The sequence below is a fragment of the Corythoichthys intestinalis genome, chromosome 14 (assembly GCF_030265065.1).
Source record: "Corythoichthys intestinalis isolate RoL2023-P3 chromosome 14, ASM3026506v1, whole genome shotgun sequence".
In the NCBI taxonomy this organism is placed as follows: Eukaryota; Metazoa; Chordata; class Actinopteri; order Syngnathiformes; family Syngnathidae; genus Corythoichthys; species Corythoichthys intestinalis.
In genome coordinates, this window is record NC_080408.1 from 33,200,348 (window position 1) to 33,220,888 (window position 20,541).

At 38.0% G+C, this 20,541-nt stretch overlaps 1 protein-coding gene across 1 annotated transcript in view; it reads left to right on the forward strand.

Annotated features, from left to right (window-relative positions):
* The window catches only part of slc1a7a (solute carrier family 1 member 7a), an 86,626-nt gene that overhangs the window by 41,020 nt on the left and 25,065 nt on the right, over window positions 1-20,541 (forward strand). The window contains exon 8 of the mRNA XM_057857256.1: window positions 1,866-2,060. Within this exon, the coding sequence (XP_057713239.1) occupies window positions 1,866-2,060 (195 nt within the window). The remainder of the gene's footprint in view (window positions 1-1,865; window positions 2,061-20,541) is intronic.

The following is a 20,541-nucleotide window of genomic DNA, read 5'->3' on the forward strand; positions in this document are numbered from 1 at the left end:
TAAATGCTTAAATCCCTGAATTCTTTATAGAAATGGATGTAAAATAGTCCCGATTCATGGTTAAAAGCAAAACAAAACGTGCAGTTAGCATTTATTTTACATAAATATGTCAAAGTATGATGTTAGTCTGTCAATGTGGCAGCCGCCATATGTAAACAGAGCTTTTCCGGTGAAAATTCTTGTGAATAAATGCTTAAATCCCTGAATTCTGTATAGATATGGACGTAAAATAGTCTCGGTTTTTGGTTAAAAGCAAAAAAAAAAAAGACCAAAAAAACGCGCTGTTAGCATTTATTTTACATAAATATGTCGAAGTACAATGCTAGTCTGTCAATGTGTCGGCCGTAATATGTAAACAGAGCTTTTCTGGTGAAAATTCTTGCGAATAAATGCTTAAATCCCTGAATTCTTTATAGATATCAACGTAAAACAGTCTCGATTTTTGGTTAAATGCAAAAAAAAAAAAAAAACATGCAGTCAGCATTTATTTTACATAAATATTGCAAACTATGAGGCTAGTCAGTAAGGAAATTAGCGGCCGCCATATGTAAACAAAGAGCTTTTTCCGTTGACAATTATTTTGAATAAATGCTTAAATCCCTGAATTCTTTATAGATATGAATGTAAAAGAGTCAATTCTTGATTAAAAGCAAAATGAACGTGCAGGTAGCATTTATTTTACATCAATATTGCAACAGTAATGCCAATGCTGTAGCGGCTAGTTTCTCCCATTGATTTTTTTCAAAATGCATGCATGGATCGAAAAATATAACTATTACCTTAAATCCTTGAACAGATCACTCCTGAGACAATACTTCCTGTTTGTATGTGGTACAGCTTTCCTACTTTTTCAACATAAATCCGGCGTTGGATGGCTGCATGTGTCGCTGTGACCGACTGCGAATAACTGAAGCAGATTGTGGGATGGCCCCCTACTTGAAAGCGTGGCGCACTGAAGGTCGAATCTGACCCTTCAATATCATTATGAAGTCTGTGATTTAACCCTTGGAAAGATAATTTAAAAAAAAAGAAAAAGTAACAAAAAAATTAATAAAAATTGGACTTAACTAAAAAAATTTGTAATCATACGCTGTAAATTTGGAAGTCATTATGACTCATGAGCATTATGAAAGACAAATAACCAATATGTAAATCTCATGTTGTTATAGTAGCGTCAAAGAGTTTTACGTTTATTAATTAACCCAAACTTTTAGCATTACTACCAGCATGTGATTGAAAAATTACACTGTAGCATAATTCAAAATTTTCAAGTCCCTAAAAATTTTAATTAAATTTCATACTATTCACAATATAAAAATGTACTCATGATAATTTCCATAATTAACTCTAAAGCTTCCTTTGAATTTCTGCTATCATATTTCAGTCACCTTTAAAATAATTTATCAACACTATCATTTGTTATATTTTCCTCATGAGCCACTTTTAATTTACGGTCAAAGCTCACCACGTGACAGCTCTTATAGCTTAAAAGAAAAATATTTAATCGTTCATTATAACTATTGTCTTAGCATGACATTTTCACCAAATAAAACAAATCTTATTGTCTTCAAAGGAGATTAAAACATTTTTGTAAGCTTTCCAGAGCATTGTATAGGTCTGAATTAGGCTCAATAGCTAAGTTTTATCTTTAGTGCAGCGTTTTTCACTTCATTCGCTTCTCATGACAAATTCCGTTTCAGTAATCACATCTTTCCCATTTTTTATTCTTAATTTAACATAAAAAAATTGTTGAAAGAAAAGGCTTTTTGAAAACCGGCCTCCTTTTCTAATCAGAGGTGCTTTTATACATTCAATTTCTAACAATGTTTAATTATATTTGTCATTTTTGTGATTTTTCCCCCCAGCTCTGCCACTCTGCCTATCACCTTCAAGTGCCTCTTAGAAAATAACCACATTGACAGACGCATTATTCGCTTTGTGCTGCCTGTGGGGGCCACCATCAACATGGACGGCACCGCCCTTTACGAAGCTGTGGCAGCCATCTTTATTGCCCAAGTCAATAACTACGAACTCGACTTCGGACAAATAATCACGATTAGGTGAGCAAAAAAAAAGTTATTTCAATTCTAGAGGATGATGTGCTATAGCAGAGGTGCTCATACTATTTTGCTCCAAGAGCTACTTTTCAAAGAGACAGCCTCCAGAATCTACCTTAACTGTTGTTTAAGTTATATATGGCGGAAAATACCCAGGCGACTTGAAGTTTCGCTCTGAGACCCTCAATTTGGTCACATTTCAAAATTGTCCTATATGCATGTGTGATACATCATTGGAAAGCTTGAAATCTCAATTTTCTGGGGGAAGAAAAATTTTGAACAGGAGAGCATTTTTTGATTTTTTTTTTTTTTTAAACAGCAAAACCCAACTGGAGGTGAGAGCACGCTAGAGCATAATTAAAGACACCATGGTTTTAACGAGATATTATCGCGTACTTACCTCATTTCCAGCCAAAAACGTCCTGTAACATGTATCAACAGAGTGTCAAGACACAGCTGTGAATGACCACAGCCGGATTTTGGGTGGATTTTATGGGTGAAACATGGTCATATAACAAGGGTCACGATGCAGAAATCGCAAACATCAAGGAGTGGTCGAGATTTTCATTTTATTATATTTACCCTTTTAAACTTTTTTTTCAATTGTTCTTTGTTTGGATCGATTATTTATCATCTAATATCAGAGAAAATGCGACAATAACAAAAAAAAAATACAATTAAGCGATAGTTATGAGGTAGATATCATCCGTGCCTTTTTTTACAGACACCATTTTTTTCATTGTGACATAATTTGTTTAAAAGTTTAAAATATGCGAGTGAATAATTTTTTAACTCATTTTCATTTTCACTGGAGCAACTCCCTTCGCTCCCGGCCGTTTTACTGGATTTTGACTGATTTTGCAAGGCCCACAGAAAATTCTGTTCTATTGCTATATAAACATGGAACGCACTAAAAGAAAGATTAGACTCTCTTCTTTCAGCAGGAAAAAAAAGTTAGTTCACATCTTTTTCCATTCATTAGAAATTAGCATTAGAAAATAGCTAGTTTGAGCAATTTTCCAATTTCTGATGAAAAAACAGAGAAATTGAGCTTTTTGTAAAAGCATACATTTCAAACATAACTTTGACTTTAACACAGCTATTTTTTGCTTTTGTGACATCCCAAACATTTGGATAATGTTTTCCTTCTACAAAATAACATAAACAACAAGACAAATAGAGCTTTTGATAGCAAAGTAACAATTTATAAACTATAACTAAACAATTGAACTGAGAGATGACGCTGTTGTATCTGCGGCTGTATCGGCGGACGGGGTAAATTTTTCCCTCATCACCGCCTGTCCTGTCTCATCAAGGTAGATTTGTTTTAAATCTTTCTTTTGTAGTGACCACTTGCCTGGCACGGCCAGACTGTTCTCCCTGTATTTTTCAAACACTGTGAGAATAGTCTGGGACGCAGCCCATTAACCGCCTCTCGAGCACAGACAAAATATACCGTCCAATCAGATTCGTTTATTTGTGTGACGTATTCTTAACAAGCAACGTCACTCTTCCGTGTCGGAAGTGGTCTCCACAACAACACAGATGGCAAACAGGAGAGCCGAGAATATGTTCCAATCCATGGTAAAATCAGTTTTAAATTACCAAAAACACATCGACACGAATCATTGACACCAGTCTGTCTCGCGCTAGCCATGTTGAATAAACTCCGCTCTCCTCGTATGTTTACTTCCGCACGCAAGTCCCTCATCCTCGCTGATTGGTCCACTCTGCTGTCTGTTTGCTGTGGCTTGCTCCGCCCTGGAAATTGTATCCGCTGAATGGTGGCCAGACTCCATTGCTGGAACAGCGGTGAGTCTGGTGTACCAGGCTAAATGACCACTACCTCATAACAGAATTCACCTAGGGAACTTGTGTGGGGCATGTGCCTTGTGTTTTCCATCGTTCTCTTCTTCCAACTTGCGTTTCCTATTTCTCTTCATTCATTTCCTTTCATGGTCTGATATGAGTTCTTACCAAATGCGCTACTGCCCTCCAGTGGCCAGTTTTATTGCTGTAAAATGGATTTTGTGAGTTGTGCTTTGGAGCAAAGTTGCATCAGAACCTAGAGATGTCTCTTGTGAAAAAAATTCATAAGACGTATAAATAAGTTTTGGGGAAACTGAAACAATTAAAAATAAAACGTATTTATACATTTTTGGGAAAAAATGAGTTAAAGTCGTTTTTTCATAAACAAAATATTAGACATCAATAAATTATTCTAAGATAAAAATGACAGACATTTTGAATAATAAATATAATTAATTACCTTTACGTTTCATGGCTGGGTTGAAACAAAAGCGGTTGCGCGACGTCTGTAAACGGGGGTTTCCAGGGTAAAACGGACAAATTAAAAATAGTTAGGGGGCTTAATGCACCATGAATCTGCTAAGGCAGCATACAGTAGACATATTGCTCTATCAAACACAACAGTTGTTTTGGCTTAAAATACAGCAGTTTCTTTTAAAGAGGATTGCAAGAGCAGAAACTGCTTTTTCAATCTTGTCTGTGTTTTCCGCCATATATTTTTTAAAATGTACATAGTAAATTATGTTGTGTGAACAACATATGAGGTTATGTTTATGCCACGGGCTACCCACACTAGCGTTGCGATCGACGTAATGTGCACCCCTGTGCTATGGTGTACTGCACATTCGTGTAATGTATTATCTTTGAAGAGTGCAGCATAGTGATTTATGTCAAAAGCTTTCACTCCAGGTCTGGTTGGTCATTCATTACAGAAGTGATGCATTGTTGGGTCAAAGGTCATGAAATGGTGGCTCAACATTCTACTTTCGGGTTTTCTGCTGAAGAGCAGAATTCATGGTTGCATCAGTCACGACAAGTTGTCCAGGTCCTGAAGAAGCAAAACAGCCCCAAATCATCGCAATGCCATCATGTTTAACTGTTGGCATGACGTTGTGTTCTTGAAATGCAGTTATATTTTCATCAGACGTAACAATTACCGTCCCAAAAGTTCAGCCTGGTCAGTATTCTCTCAAATGTCATGGGAAAAACAATCAAAAGTTGTTTGGGAGAAAGCAAAATGAGCCTTTCTTTTCATTTGGTCAGCTGTGTGTTGAATGGTTGCCATTTTTTTCCCGGTCACTTTCATCATTCCAGAATCATTTATACTGATTTTTATTTTAGCAAGGAAGGCTTGCTGTTCTTTAGATCTAGTCCTGCGTTCCTTTGTGACTTCCTGGATGAGCGTCGTCATACCCTTTGGGTATTTTTGTAGGGTAGACACTCACCATTTTTTCAGTTTGCTCCTTATGTGGATTAAAGCTCTCACCATGGCTCATTTGAGTCCTGAAGATTTCAAAATGGCTTGGGTACACGCTTTGCACACCAAACTGGTCGATTTTTATTTATTTTGTTGGATCATGCATTTGTGTTTTTTACAGTCTTTTTGGATCTAATGGCTGTCTCCATTTTGTCAAATAAGTTGTGTTTCAGTGATTTCTTTACTGAAAAGTTTTGGGGGTAAATAAAATGGTGGGTATTCAGCAAAAATGAATTCAGCATTATTGCAAGAGAGTGAAATATCTTTCAACACAACCTGACGACTTTGAATAGTTTTTTTAGCATTAGAATAGTTTTTTTAAAACTGTGTTTTATGTTCACTTTTGTTTATCTTTGTATTCATATTTGTTAAATGATCTGAAACATTCAAGTTGGAAAACTGCAGATATTTTTAAGGAGCATATTGTTTTTCACACCCCTGTAGAAGTAGTAATAATTCTTCTTCAATCATAATTTGAAATTTGCAATGGTTACCTTTAGGGCTACAGGTATCGATTATTTTAGTAGTCGATTAATCTATCAAATAGTTAGTTTGAATAATCGAGTAATCAGATTAGGAACATTTAATGCGTTGCAGAATAAATTTTAGATGAGATGTTAAAGGCTTGCTATGTTTGCACTTTCAAAAGAGCATTAAATGTGAATGAAAATTAAATTCCAGAATTGCACTTAAAATTCATTTTAAAATTATTTAAAATACCTGAGCTTAGCCTCAAGCGGTATAAAAAATTAATCAATAAGGATCTAAGTACAAGAAAACAATTGGCTAGCAAAAGTCCACGAACCTACATGCAATAAAATGCTAACATTTTTTTTTTTTTTTTACAATACTATTAACAAATCGTTCCCACAAAAAACTGCAACCTATAAACTAAATTACGAATGCATTAAAAAGACATATTAGCTCAAATAAAAAAATTACCTTATGTTGGCCTTAACAGGGAGCAGCTGGATTCAGCCATGTTAAACGAGGTATGTCATATTCACTTTTGCCACGAGAAGTGAGTTTATTCACCCAAATCAATACAACTAAATGCAAACAATTTCAAAACAAACCATTGCAACGCCATTCTCAAGCCCGTCGATGGACGGCGCAACTGGGTATGTTGTCCTGGGCCTCAGGACCATAGGGGCCCCTGAACAGTGTTGTTAATAACGGCGTTAGAACATAACAGTGTTACTAACGGCGTTATTTTCTTCAGTAGTGAGTAATCTAATCAATTGCTTTTCTCATTTTGGCAACGCTGTTACCGTTACTGAGGCAGGAAAGGCGTGCGTTACTATGCGTTACGATGTTGGTTGACTGCCGCGAGAAAAGTCTGGAAAAAGACGGACTCATGGAGGCGAGAGAGCAGAGCAGGAATGGGGAGGAGGCAAGGGAGTGTGACGCCGTTGCAAACGCAATGCTACTATGCTAGGTGGCTCCAATAATACCTGACTGTAGCCAATAGCCTACAAACTACGCCCACATGATGCTTCGGTAGATATCACATATAAACAGAACTAGATGCAAATGACAGACACGGCGGCATTAGCAACATATATTATAAAGAACTAGATGCGTTAGAAAACAGCCACCATCGTAAAGCAGTAGACTTCTCATGAAGGCTCTGTTGTTGAGAACCTTTCTGGCGAACCTAGGTCACTTTTTATCTAGAATGCTCCTAAATCGGCAAAACTTACCGGTAACTTAAATCTAGCTTTAAATGATGAAAGTTTTCAAATTTACACATGTCGAAAACTAAGGGAAGGGAACTAATGCAATAACGGGAGCAATTTTAACAACTTTAACGGTTGATTCATAACATTAAATGACTTCCACACATAGCAAAGGTTATTATCTAGTTATCGCAATATCTGTGTCTAGTTAAGTTTAGGGTAAAGAATTGGGCTAGGGCCAATTGTCCAAAAAGCCCTTTAAACTTCAGATTGTGTGACCATTTTTTTTTTTTTTTTTTTTTTTTTTTGGGAAAAAAAAAAACATGAAAATTATCACCAGTTATTTTGTCAAGTAACTAATTACTTTTACATTCAGGTAAATGAGTTACTAACACAATTACTTTTTGGGGGAAGTAATTTGTAACTGTAATTAATTACTTTTTTAAAGTAAGATTAACAACACTGCCCCTGAATGACCTTTAATTTATTTTACTTTACATTCACATATCTCTTTTTTTATTTAACTCATTGTCTGATTAAATATTATGTTCTACTCTATATATACTTAAAACAATATTAAATATTTCAAATATTTCCTTTTTTTTGTACAATGCCCTCCCACCCTCCACCCCTACTGTCTTAGCAGAGAATGGTTTGACCCCGCTCTGGCACACTCAAGGTTACACTACGTACGTGCCCTGAAGCGGAAAATTAAAATCTGTCATTGTTATAAACTCTAAACATGGCGAGTCGTCATAAATCGGGTGCGCAGAAAAGAAAAAAGAAAAAGAGATGAAGATCATAGAGGTAAATGAGAAAAAAATATGAAGTTTTTAAAAGGGAGAATTTGGGGTTGGCTGTGGACGGTGATGTCAGTAAGTGAACAACAGCTGCTAACACTGACACCGTTTACATTCACGATCACTGTGACCAAAGCCCGATTTAAGTCTGTCACCGGCCAGAGAAGGCGAGGGGAGATCAGGAATATGCATTAGTCTGTGGGGAGCAGGTGCGCGAGGCTTTGCCAGTAACTGTAGCTGGAAGAAAGCGAGCCTTCAGTAAAATGAAAATGATAATATTTAAATAATATTGAAAATCATAAAAATTTATCTACGCTCAGCCATATCACAGGGCAGGCTTAACAACCTAGCTACGCTTTCCGTTGAGCGTGAGCTTGCTCAAAAATCTAAAAAAATCTAGGCGCATTACTGTTTGAGGGCTTGATAACCCCAGGGATGTGGAGGGGGCAGGCAGAGCAGGCAGGCATAGCGCTCTCAGTTGTATTGTATTGTAGCCTACATGGGACAATAGATGGAAATTGTTTGTTTATATTGCGTCACGTCACATTACGGTTTGTCAAATTTAACTGTCCATCTCAAATTAAATAATTAGAAAATTTACAGTCATTGCTTGCAAAGCATTAAAAGTACTGCGTATGTTGTCGTGACAAGCCGGTGGCAGGAGTGGGGTGGGACGGGGGCTATAATGGTCTGTTGTCCCCGGGCCCCTGCAAGTCTGTTGACAGCCCTGGCCACTCTAATGACACAAATACTCAAAGTAGCTAAATTTGATTCGAAGCTACTTTCTAATCGAATTACTCGAGTTAATCGATTAATCGTTGCGGCACTTTTTACCTTGACTATTTTGGTTATCAAACTTCACCCTGACCCATTCATGCAGTAGGTCTACGATTTGAAATTTGTGCTAAACTTAGTTGGATTAAAAAACTTTTGAATTTGAGAATTTGAAATTGTAGCGTTGAAATGAAAATCGTTTCATTGAGAATCTTGAATCCGAATTGAATCATTTGAAATTGGATTCATTCGTTTGAATTTTCAACCCGATGTTCTCAATTTTTCCGAACATCTTTAAGTACACATATTTAGGAAAAGCAGCCAGTCGATTGCAAGTCACAAAAATCTCCACAAATCACCACAATTGTTTAGAGCATGTGACATTTGCTCTTTGTGAGCACGTAAATGGGAAATATTGAGCAAATAAAGCTTGTTCTTGACAAAATTATTGTTTTTTTCAATGTCAAATGATAAGGAAAATATGAAGAAGAGCATAATGAATTTTTTTCCTTCCATACGTGACATCTATATTATCTCTGTATACGAAGGGAGAAAGCACTATGCATACAAATGAGGTGCAACTGGTCACCCACATACAAACTAGATTTCCCACAGCTCATTTCACCCAGCTGATATTTTGGGAGAGAGAGCATGGCATTCTCGTGTGTTTTACGATTTTGAATTAATCACATCACATATTGAGTTTTCTAAATGATTAAAAAAATATTATGGGATTTACCAGATACACATATACTGTATGTAAATGTCACACAGATTATGCCTCATGTGAGCTTCTTAGTCTGATCTGATTTCTGCCAAATCAGTCTGGAAGCCACAACAACTCTGAAGGTTACACAAAAGGTAGTACTGTACAGTGTTGCTCTACACCTTTGCAAGAGGTAAACAAGTCCATACCGAGGGGAAAAACAGTCTCTCCCTCTGATTTAATGATATGTCCTCATGTAATAACATTAAGCAGACTTGCGCCCATAGCTTCAGGCTGTGCCCATTCCCTCGTAATCCCTTGGCAGTAAAACCCGTATGACCTGTATGACTCATCTCTCTCGTCACGCCAGAATTATAATAATTTGCCCCCTCTTCCCGTGCTATTTGGCTGCTGACCACAGAGCTTCATGTTGAGTGAAGGTTTGTGAACATGTCATTTTGCGTAATAAGAAACTATTAACTGTTCTTTGAATGGCTGCCTACATTCTTTTATTTAAATAAAGGTACTCAATTTGACTAAATTGCCGTGCTAAATGTGTTTGAATGTATCATACGTTCATTTCACTTCTATGCTGCTTTTAATCTATTTTTATGATTGTTTTGTTGTTATTGTTGTTGAGCTATTGTGTTTCCATCTTTCTTGTGAAGCGTCTTTGCAAGGCATGAAAAGTGCTGTGGAAATAAAATGTATTATTTATTATTATTATTATTATTATTACTGTTTCCAGCTGGGGTTGGAAATCACACGAACTTCCAGCAAAAATTCCTATTGCACCACTGAAAAACACGCCTTTACAAGCGACCGAGAAAACAGTGTGAATACCAAGAATACCAAAAATAATAAAGAGTTAAATAGAATTTTTAAAAAACACAACAACTTCAGAGTGCTTTGGGGGTTACAGTGGTATGAAAAAGTATCTGAACCTTTTGGAATTTCTCACATTTCTGCATAAAATTACCATCAAATGTGATCTGATCTTTGTCAAAATCACACAGATGAAAAAAACAGTGTCTGCCTTAACCCTTTAACACCGAACGTGTCGGATGCAACACGTTTACGCATATCATCTTTGAAGCCTTGTCAGGCTGTAAATACGTCACCCACGTGCCACTGGTTGCTCTCATTTAAAAGTACGGAAGTTGATGTCCACACCAGTTTTTATTTGAAATCAATCGACCAAGTAAAACGGGAGATAATGTCATTTGAGTTTTATAGTTTTATTGCACTCGTAAATATGCATTAAAACGCTGCATGGACCATGTGTCTATCTCCATATTTCCGTCATTTTTTGTCCTTTTTCGAAACCAAAAGCAGCACAAAAAGACTACATATCCCAAGAGCCGTTGTGATGTCAAGAAGGACGAAACTAATGTGAATATTTTTAATAAATGGCCGAGTGAGGCGCCATCTAAGGAAAGGGAGGCATGAAAACCGAGCAACAGCCAGTTGGATTGAGCGAGCGACTTTGAAACGTGCAGAATAAATCGAAAACTAAATTTAACACAAGCTAATTTATTATTTCATTAACTCAAGGAAGAGGATGAGCTGCATTTGTCGTTGTTTTCCTGGGATCAGTCGGCGTCGCGGCGAGTAGAAGTGACAGCAGCGCGCAAACGGCGGATGAGTAATTGAGTAGGCTGTATGACGTTGTGTGTGATTCAGCTCAGTGACCTGTTCAAGAACAAACTTTATTGAGTGCGCAAAAAAAAAAAAAAAAACTTTATTGGGCCGCATGCCTGAAAAAATTTAACTGAGCTACTTGTCAATATTTTTGAAAATACTTTTTTTCAATGTTATAAATATTTTTTTCTTCACTATGAATCTTTTCAATTTTCATATGGATGTGTGTTCAAGAAGCTTGATTGCATGTACATACGGTACATACCTTTGATAAGGTGATGGGTACAATACCTAACTTCACTGAGATATCCTCCAAACCCTTTTTGTGTTAGATGATATATATCATTTTTTTTCTCACGATTTTGCTCTGTATATAACCTGTTTTGACCGTAATATGTGTAAAGGCCAAAAACGCCTATGACCATACCTGCTGTTTGTGTTGAATTGTCAAACATAAAACTATTCAATCTTATTTTTTTCTATTGAATGTTTATCCTAACAAGTTGAAAAAATATTATCAAGCTTCAAAACGGTTGGTCGAGCATGTTTGGTTGTCAGTGGGACATCAACATTACAAATTTTGAAAAAAGATTTTAGGATTTTTTTTTTTTATCTTTTTGGGTCCAAAATGTGGTTTATAATTGATCAGTGAAGAAAACAACAGTTTGGACATGAAGTTCAAGGTGTCCTGAAAAAAAACGACCCAACTTGGCCATTGTGAACAATTTTTTCTTTGAAATATAAAGGCAACATCAAAGGCATGCAAATTTGGGCAAAATAGGCTTAGGTGTTACAGGGTTAACTAAAACTACCCAAACATTTATAGGTTTTCATAATTTAATGAGGATAGTATGCAAACAATAACAGAAGAGGGAAAAATAGGTATATGAACCATCACATTTAATATTTTGTGCCCCCCTTTGGCAGCAATAACTTCAACCAGACACTTCCTGTAGCTACAGATCAGTCTGGCACATCGATCAGGACTAATCTTGGCTGCTGTAGTTCAATCAAATTCCTGGGATGTCTGGCATGAATCGCTGTCTTTAGGTCATGCCACAGAATCTCAATGGGGTTAAAGTCTTGACTTTCACTTGGCCACTCCAGAACGTGTATTTTGTTCTTCTGGAACCATTTTGAAGTTGATTTACTTCTGTGTTTTGGATCAGTCTTGTTGCAACATCCATCCTCTTTTTAGCTTCAACTGTCTGACTGACGGCCTCAGGTTTTGCTGCAAAACATCCTGATGAAGTTTTGAATTTATTCTTCTAATAATGATAGCACGCTGTCCAGGCCCTGAGGTAGCAAAACAGCCCCAAATCATGATGATTCCTCCACTATACTTCACGCTGGGGATGAGGTGTTGATGTTGGTGAGCTGTTCCATTTTTCCTCCACACATGACGTTGCGTGTTACTCCCAAACAATTCAACTTTGGTTTCATCAGTCCACAAAATGTTTTGCCAAAACTTCTGTGGAGTGTCCAAGTGCCTTTTTGCCAACATTAAACGAGCAACTATGTTTTGTTTAGACAGCAGTGGCTTCCTCCGTGGAGTCCTTCCATGAACACCATTCTTGGCCATAGTTTTACATACAGTTGGTGCGTGCAGAGATATTGGATCGTCCCAGTGATTTCTGTAAGTCTTTAGCAGACACTCTAGGGTTCTTTTTTACCACTCTGACTATTCTGCGCTGAACTCTTGGCGTCATCTTTGGTGGACGGCCACTCCTTGGTAGAGAAGCAAGAGTGCCAAACTCTCTCCAGTTGTAGGCAACTTCTTTGAATGTCGATTGATGAACATCTAGACTTTTAGGGATGGTTTTGTATCCTCTCCCAGCTTTATACAAATCAACGATCCTTGATCAAAGGCCATCAGACAGCTCTTTTGACCTGGCCATGATGCACGTCGGACAATGCTTCTCATTAAGACAATTTTTACCAGGTGTGTGTTTTACAGTTGGCAAGGCAGCTTTAACCCTCTCATCAGTGATTGGGCACACAACTGACTTAAATTGTCTGGTCAAAATTGGTTTAAATTGCTCTTTAAGTCTCCTTAGGCAGAAGGTTCACTTACTTATTTTTCCCCCTTCTGTCATTGTTTGCATGCTATCCTCATTAAAATATAAAAACCTATGAATGTTGTGGTGGTTTTAGTGAAAGCAGACACCATATTTTCATCTGAGTGATTTTGACAAAGATCAGATCACATTTGATGGTGATTTTAAGCAGAAATGTTTGAAATTCCAAAAGGTTCAGATACTTTTTGATACCACTGTGCAACCAGGGTGTATTTCTGATTTTATTCACTTTAATTTCATTAATTTTGTAAGATAACTTTCATCAATTATATAATTATCATTTTAGTTATGCATTAAAAATATACGATATATTTGAAAAATATTGTAATCATGAATGATTTTCAAAATAACATAATTCATTTAGACATGGCGACCACATACAGTTGTGGTCAAAAGTTTACATACACTTGTGAAGAACATAATGTCATGGCTCTCTTAAGTTTCCAGTTATTTCTACAACTCAGATTTTTCTCCGATAGAGTGATTGGAACAGATACTTCTTTGTCACAAAAAATATTCATGAAGTTTGGTTCTTTTATGACTTTATTATGGGTTAACAGAAAAAGTGATCAAATCTGCTGGGTCAAAAATATACATAGATGGATCTGAAAAAGCGAATCATTGACTTGAACAAGTCAGGAAAGTCACTTGGAGCCATTTCAAAGCAGCTGCAGGTCCCAAGAGCAACAGTGCAAACAATTGTTTGTAAGTATAAAGTGCATGGCACTGTTTTGTCACTGCCACGATCAGGAAGAAAACGCAAGCTATCACCTGCTGCTGAGAGAAAATTGGTCAGGAGGGTGAAGATTCAACCGAGAATCACCAAAAAGCAGATCTGCCAAGAATTAGAAGCTGCTGGAACACAGGTGTCAGTGTCCACAGTCAAGCGTGTTTTGCATCTCCATGGACTGAGAGGCTGCCGTGAAAGAAGGAAGCCCTTGCTCCAAAAGCGGCACCTTAAGGCTCGACTGAAGTTTGCTGCTGATCACATGGACAAAGATAAGACCTTCTGTAGGAAAGTTCTGTGGTCAGACGAAACAAAAATCGAGCTGTTTGGCCACAATGCCCAGCAATATGTTTGGAGGAGAAAAGGTGAGGCCTTTAACACCAAGTACACCATGTCTACCGTCAAGCACGGTGGTAGTAGTATTATGCTGTGGGGCTGTTTTGCTGCCAATCGAACTAGTGCTTTACAGAGAGTAAATGGGATAATGAAGAAGGAGGATTACCTTCAAATTCTTCAAGATAAGCTAACGTCATCAGCCTGAAGATTGGGTCTTGGGCGCAGTTGGGTGTTCCAACAGGACAATGACCCCAAATACACATCAAAAGCGGTAATGAAATGGCTAAATCAGGCTAGAATTAAGGTTTTCGAATGGCCTTCCCAAAGTCCTGACTTAAACCCCATTGAGAACTTGTGGACAATGCTGAAGAAACAAGTCCATGTCAGAAAGCCATCAAATTTAACTGAACTGCACCAATTCTGTCAAGAGGAGTGGTCAAAGATTCAACCAGAAGCTTGTGGATGGCTACCAAAAGCACCTAATTGAAGTGAAAATGGCCAAGAGACATGTTACCAAATATTAGCGCTGCTGTATGTATATTTTTGACCCAGCAGATTTGATCACTTTTTTCTGTTCACCCATAATAAAGTCATAAAATAACCAAACTTCATGAATGTTTTTTGTGACAAAGAAGTATCTGTTCCAATCACTCTATCAGAGAAAAATCAGAATTGTAGAAATAACTGGAAACTCAAGAGAGCCATGACATTTTGTTCTTCACAAGTGTATGTAAACTTTTGACCACAACTGTATGTGGACATCACCTTTTGGGTCATGTAGGAACTTGTATACCAAATGTACCAAATATATACCATAATACCACGTTTTTTTCAATTACCAAAAATAGTCACTTGCCCTGTAAAGGGTTAAAGGGACAAACAACACCTAGTATAAACTAGAAACTGCAATTTCGGGAGAAATTACACACCTTGGTCTTTCCTCTGTGGAGATACAGATCTTAGCCCCACTCAGGTCTATCAATAGAATGGATCATAATGCCAGTCATTGGCAAAAAACAAAGTAAAAGCCGTTAGAAATGAATGGGAGAATTGGACGTCCATGAACGTCAATGGCATCACCCTCCATAAGCGGCAATGCAATCGGGGACATTTGGGGGACACGTCCTAATGATATCTAGTCATTTTCTGTTGATTTGGGAGAAAAAAAAAAATCCCATTGAAAATGAATGGGAAAAATTTTGGACGTCCATGGACGTCAATGGTATCAACTTACATAAGCGTCAATGGAATCCAAGTACATTGGCATCAATAGAATGAACAAACATGAAGAAATGCCTTTGGAAATGAATGGGAAGTTTGGACGTCCGTGGACGTCAATGGCATCACCCCCCATAAGCGGCAATGCAATCGGGGACATTTGGGGGACACGTCCTAATGATATCTAGTCATTTTCTGTTGATTTGGGGAAAAAAAAAAATTCCCATTGAAAATGAATGGGAAAAATTTTGGACGTCCATGTACGTCAATGGTATCAACTTACATAAGCGTCAATGGAATCCAAGTACATTGGCATCAATAGAATGAACAAACATGAAGAAATGCCATTGGAAATTAATGGGAAGTTTGGACGTCCGTGGACGTCAATGGCATCACCCTCCATAAGCAGCAATGCAATCGGGCACATTTGGGGGAAACGTCCTATTGATATCTAGTCATTTTCTGTTGATTGGGGGAAAAAAAAAAAAATTCCCATTGAAAATGAATGGGAAAAATTTTGGACGTCCATGGACGTCAATGGTATCAACTTACATAAGCGTCAATGGAATCCAAGTACATTGGCATCAAAAGAATGAACAAACATGAAGAAATGCCATTGGAAATGAATGGGAAGTTTGGACGTCCCTGGACTTCAATGGCATCACCCTCCATAAGCAGCAATGCAATCGGGGACATTTGGGGGACAGGTCCTATTGATATCTAGTCATTTTCTGTTGATTTGGGGAAAAAAAAAAATTTCCCATTGAAAATGAATGGGTAAAATTTTGGACGTCCATGGACGTCAATGGCAGCACCCCCCATAAGCGTCAATGGAATTGGGGCGTTTGGGATATACGTCCTATTGATATCTGGTCATTTTCTGTTGATTTGGAGAAATTTAGTTTTTTCCCCATTGAAAATGAATGGGAAAAATTTTGGACGTCCATGTAAGTCAATGGCGGCACCCTTCATAAGCGTCAATGGAATTGGGGAAGTTTGGGGGACACGTCCTATTGATATCTGGTCATTTTCTGTTGATTTGGGGTAATTTTGTTTTTTCCCCATTGAAAATGAATGGGAAAAATTTTGGACGTCCATGGCCGTCAATGGCATCGACATCCATATAGTCAATTGAATCCAAGTACATTGGCATCAGTAGATTCGACATGCATGGCCGTCAATGGCATCAATGCAATGTAAATTCCATTGGAAATCCCATTGGAAGTGAATGGGACTTTTCCCATTCGAAATGAATGGGATAGTTTTTGGCAAATTTCCGAGGAAGCGTAATTTTTTTCCAAATTCTGTATACAACTTTTATGCCCCTCACCGTCCCGGAATTTTTGATGCCCAAATTATGTGATTTGGTCAAAAATTGTAGGACTAGATACATTTTGAAACTTTTTTTTTTTTCACGGAAAATTGCCGTTTACGGACGAACGGAAAATTTTTCGGGGCCATTTGTAAAGTTTCCTGTGTCACGCTAAAATTCCGGTCGTGCCGATACTTGAACGGTGCCGATCGGTCTAACGGTTCGGGCCGTGAAGCTCGCGTTTTTTTTCCATTCAAAATGAATAGGAAAGTTTTTGGCAAATTTCCGGGGAACCGTACATTTTTGCCAAATTCTGTATACAACTTTTATGCCCCTCACCGTCCCGGAATTTTTGATGCCCAAATTATGTGATTTGGTCAAAAATTGTAGGACTAGATACATTTTGAAACTTTTTTTTTTTTCCGGAAAATTGCCGTTTACGGGCGAACGGAAAATTTTTCGGGGCCGTTTGAAAAATTCCCATCGTCGCGCGAAAATTCCGGTCGTGCCGATACTTGAACGGTGCCGATCGGTGGTACGGTTCGGGCTGTGCGGCGCGCCGAAAAAAACGTCAACAATTATTGAATAATAATAATAAACTAGAAACTGCAATTTCGGGAGAAATTACACACCTTGGTCTTTCCTCTGTGGAGATACAGATCTTAGCCCCACTCAGGTCTATCAATAGAATGGATCATAATGCCAGTCATTGGCAAAAAACAAAGTAAAAGCCGTTAGAAATGAATGGGAGAATTGGACGTCCATGGACGTCAATGGCGGCACCTTTCATAATTGTTAATGGAATCGGGGAAGGTTGGGGGACACGTCCTAATGATATCTAGTCATTTTCTGTTGATTTGGGAAAAAAAAAAAAAATTCCCATTGAAAATGAATGGGAAAAATTTTGGACGTCCATGGACGTCAATGGTATCAACTTACATAAGCGTCAATGGAATCCAAGTACATTGGCATCAATAGAATGAAAAAACATGAAGAAATGCCATTGGAAATTAATGGGAAGTTTGGACGTCCGTGGACGTCAATGGCATCACCCTCCATAAGCAGCAATGCAATCGGGGACATTTGGGGGACACGTCCTAATGATATCTACTCATTTTCTGTTGATTTGGGGAAAAAAAAAAAATTTCCATTGAAAATGAATGGGAAAAATTTTAGACGTCCATGGACGTCAATGGTATCAACTGACATAAGCGTCAATGGAATCCAAGTACATTGGCATCAATAAAATGAACAAACATGAAGAAATGCCATTGGAAATGAATGGGAAGTTTGGACGTCCATGAACGTCAATGGCATCACCCTCCATAAGCGGCAATGCAATCGGGGACATTTGGGGGACACGTCCTAATGATATCTAGTCATTCTCTGTTGATTTGGGAAAAAAAAAAAAAATCCCATTGAAAATGAATGGGAAAAATTTTGGACGTCCATGGACGTCAATGGTATCAACTTACATAAGCGTCAATGGAATCCAAGTACATTGGCATCAATAGAATGAACAAACATGAAGAAATGCCATTGGAAATGAATGGGAAGTTTGAACGTCCCAGGACGTCAATGGCATCACCCTCCATAAGCAGCAATGCAATTGGGGAAATTTGGGGGACACGTCCTATTGATATCTAGTCATTTTCTGTTGATTTGGGGAAAAAAAAAAATTTCCCATTGAAAATGAATGGGTAAAATTTTGGACGTCCATGGACGTCAATGGCAGCACCCCCCATAAGCGTCAATGGAGTTGGGGACGTTTGGGGTATACGTCCTATTGATATCTGGTCATTTTCTGTTGATTTGGAGTAATGTAGTTTTTTCCCCATTGAAAATGAATGGGAAAAATTTTGGACGTCCATGGACGTCAATGGCAGCACCCCCTATAAGCGTCAATGGAGTTGGGGACGTTTGGGGGACACGTCCTATTGATATCTGGTCATTTTCTGTTGATTTGGGGAAATGTAGTTTTTTCCCCATTGAAAATGAATGGGAAAAATTTTGGACGTCCATGGCCGTCAATGGCATCGACATCCATATAGTCAATTGAATCCAAGAACATTGGCATCAATAGATTCGACATGCATGGCCGTCAATGGCAATGCAATGTAAAGTCCATTGGAAATCCTATTGAAAGTGAATGAGAACTTTTCCCATTAGAAATGAATGGGATAGTTTTTGGCAAATATCCAGGGAACCGTAAATTTTTGCCAAATTCTGTATACAACTTTTATGCCCCTCACCGTCCCGGAATTTTTGATACCCAAATTATGTGATTTGGTCAAAAATTGTAGGACTAGATACATTTTGAAACTTTTTTTTTTTTTCCGGAAAATTGCCGTTTACGGGCGAACGGAAAATTTTTCGGGGGATTTTGAAAAAGTCCCCGCGTCGCGCGAAAAATCCGGTCGTGTCAATACTTGAATGGTGCCGATCGGTGGTACGGTTCGGGCTGCGCGGCGCGTCGAAAAAACGCGGAGAATAAGATGATGATATAATAATAATAATAATAATAAGGCGAATAAAGTTGCAGAATAACAATACCTTGTTCTTTCCATAGGAAAGACCAAGGTAATAAAAAATAATAAAGTTGCACAATAACAATACCTTGTTCTTTCTTTCAGAAAGACCAAGGTAACTAGAAACTGCAATTTCGGGAGAAATTACACACCTTGGTCTTTCCTCTGTGGAGATACAAATCTTAGCCCCACTCAGGTCTATCAATAGAATGGACCATAATGCCAGTCATTGGCACTAAACAAAGTTAAAGCCATTAGAAAAGATTGGGAGAATTGGACGTCCATGTCCGTCAATGGCAGCACCCTCCATAATTGTTAATGGAATCGGGGAAGTTTGGGGGACACGTCCTATTGATATGTAGTCATTTTCTGTTGATTTGGGAAAAAAAAAAAATTTCCCATTGAAAATGAATGGGAAAAATTTTGGACGTCCATGGACGTCAATGGTATCAACTTACATAAGCGTCAATGGAATCCAAGTACATTGGCATCAATAAAATGAACAAACATGAAGAAATGCCATTGGAAATGAATGGGAAGTTTGGACGTCCATGAACGTCAATGGCATCACCCTCCATAAGCGGCAATGCAATCGGGGACATTTGGGGGACACGTCCTAATGATATCTAGTCATTTTCTGTTGATTTGGGGAAAAAAAAAAAATCCCATTGAAAATGAATGGGAAAAATTTTGGACGTCCATGGACGTCAATGGTATCAACTTACATAAGCGTCAATGGAATCCAAGTACATTGGCATCAATAGAATGAACAAACATGAAGAAATGCCTTTGGAAATGAATGGGAAGTTTGGACGTCCATGGACGTCTATGGCATCACCCCCCATAAGCGGCAATGCAATCGGGGACATTTGGGGGACACGTCCTAATGATATCTAGTCATTTTCTGTTGATTTGAGGAAAAAAAAAAATTTCCCATTGAAAATGAATGGGAAAAATTTTGGACGTCCATGGACGTCAATGGTATCAACTTACATAAGCGTCAATGGAATCCAAGTACATTGGCATCAATAGAATGAACAAACATGAAGAAATGCCATTGGAAATTAATGGGAAGTTTGGACGTCCGTGGACGTCAATGGCATCACCCTCCATAAGCAGCAATGCAATCGGGCACATTTGGGGGAAACGTCCTATTGATATCTAGTCATTTTCTGTTGATTTGGGGAAAAAAAAAAAAATTCCCATTGAAAATGAATGGGAAAAATTTTGGACGTCCATGGACGTCAATGGTATCAACTTACATAAGCGTCAATGGAATCCAAGTACATTGGCATCAATAGAATGAACAAACATGAAGAAATGCCATTGGAAATAAATGGGAAGTTTGGACGTCCATGAACGTCAATGGCATCACCCTCCGTAAGCGGCAATGCAATCG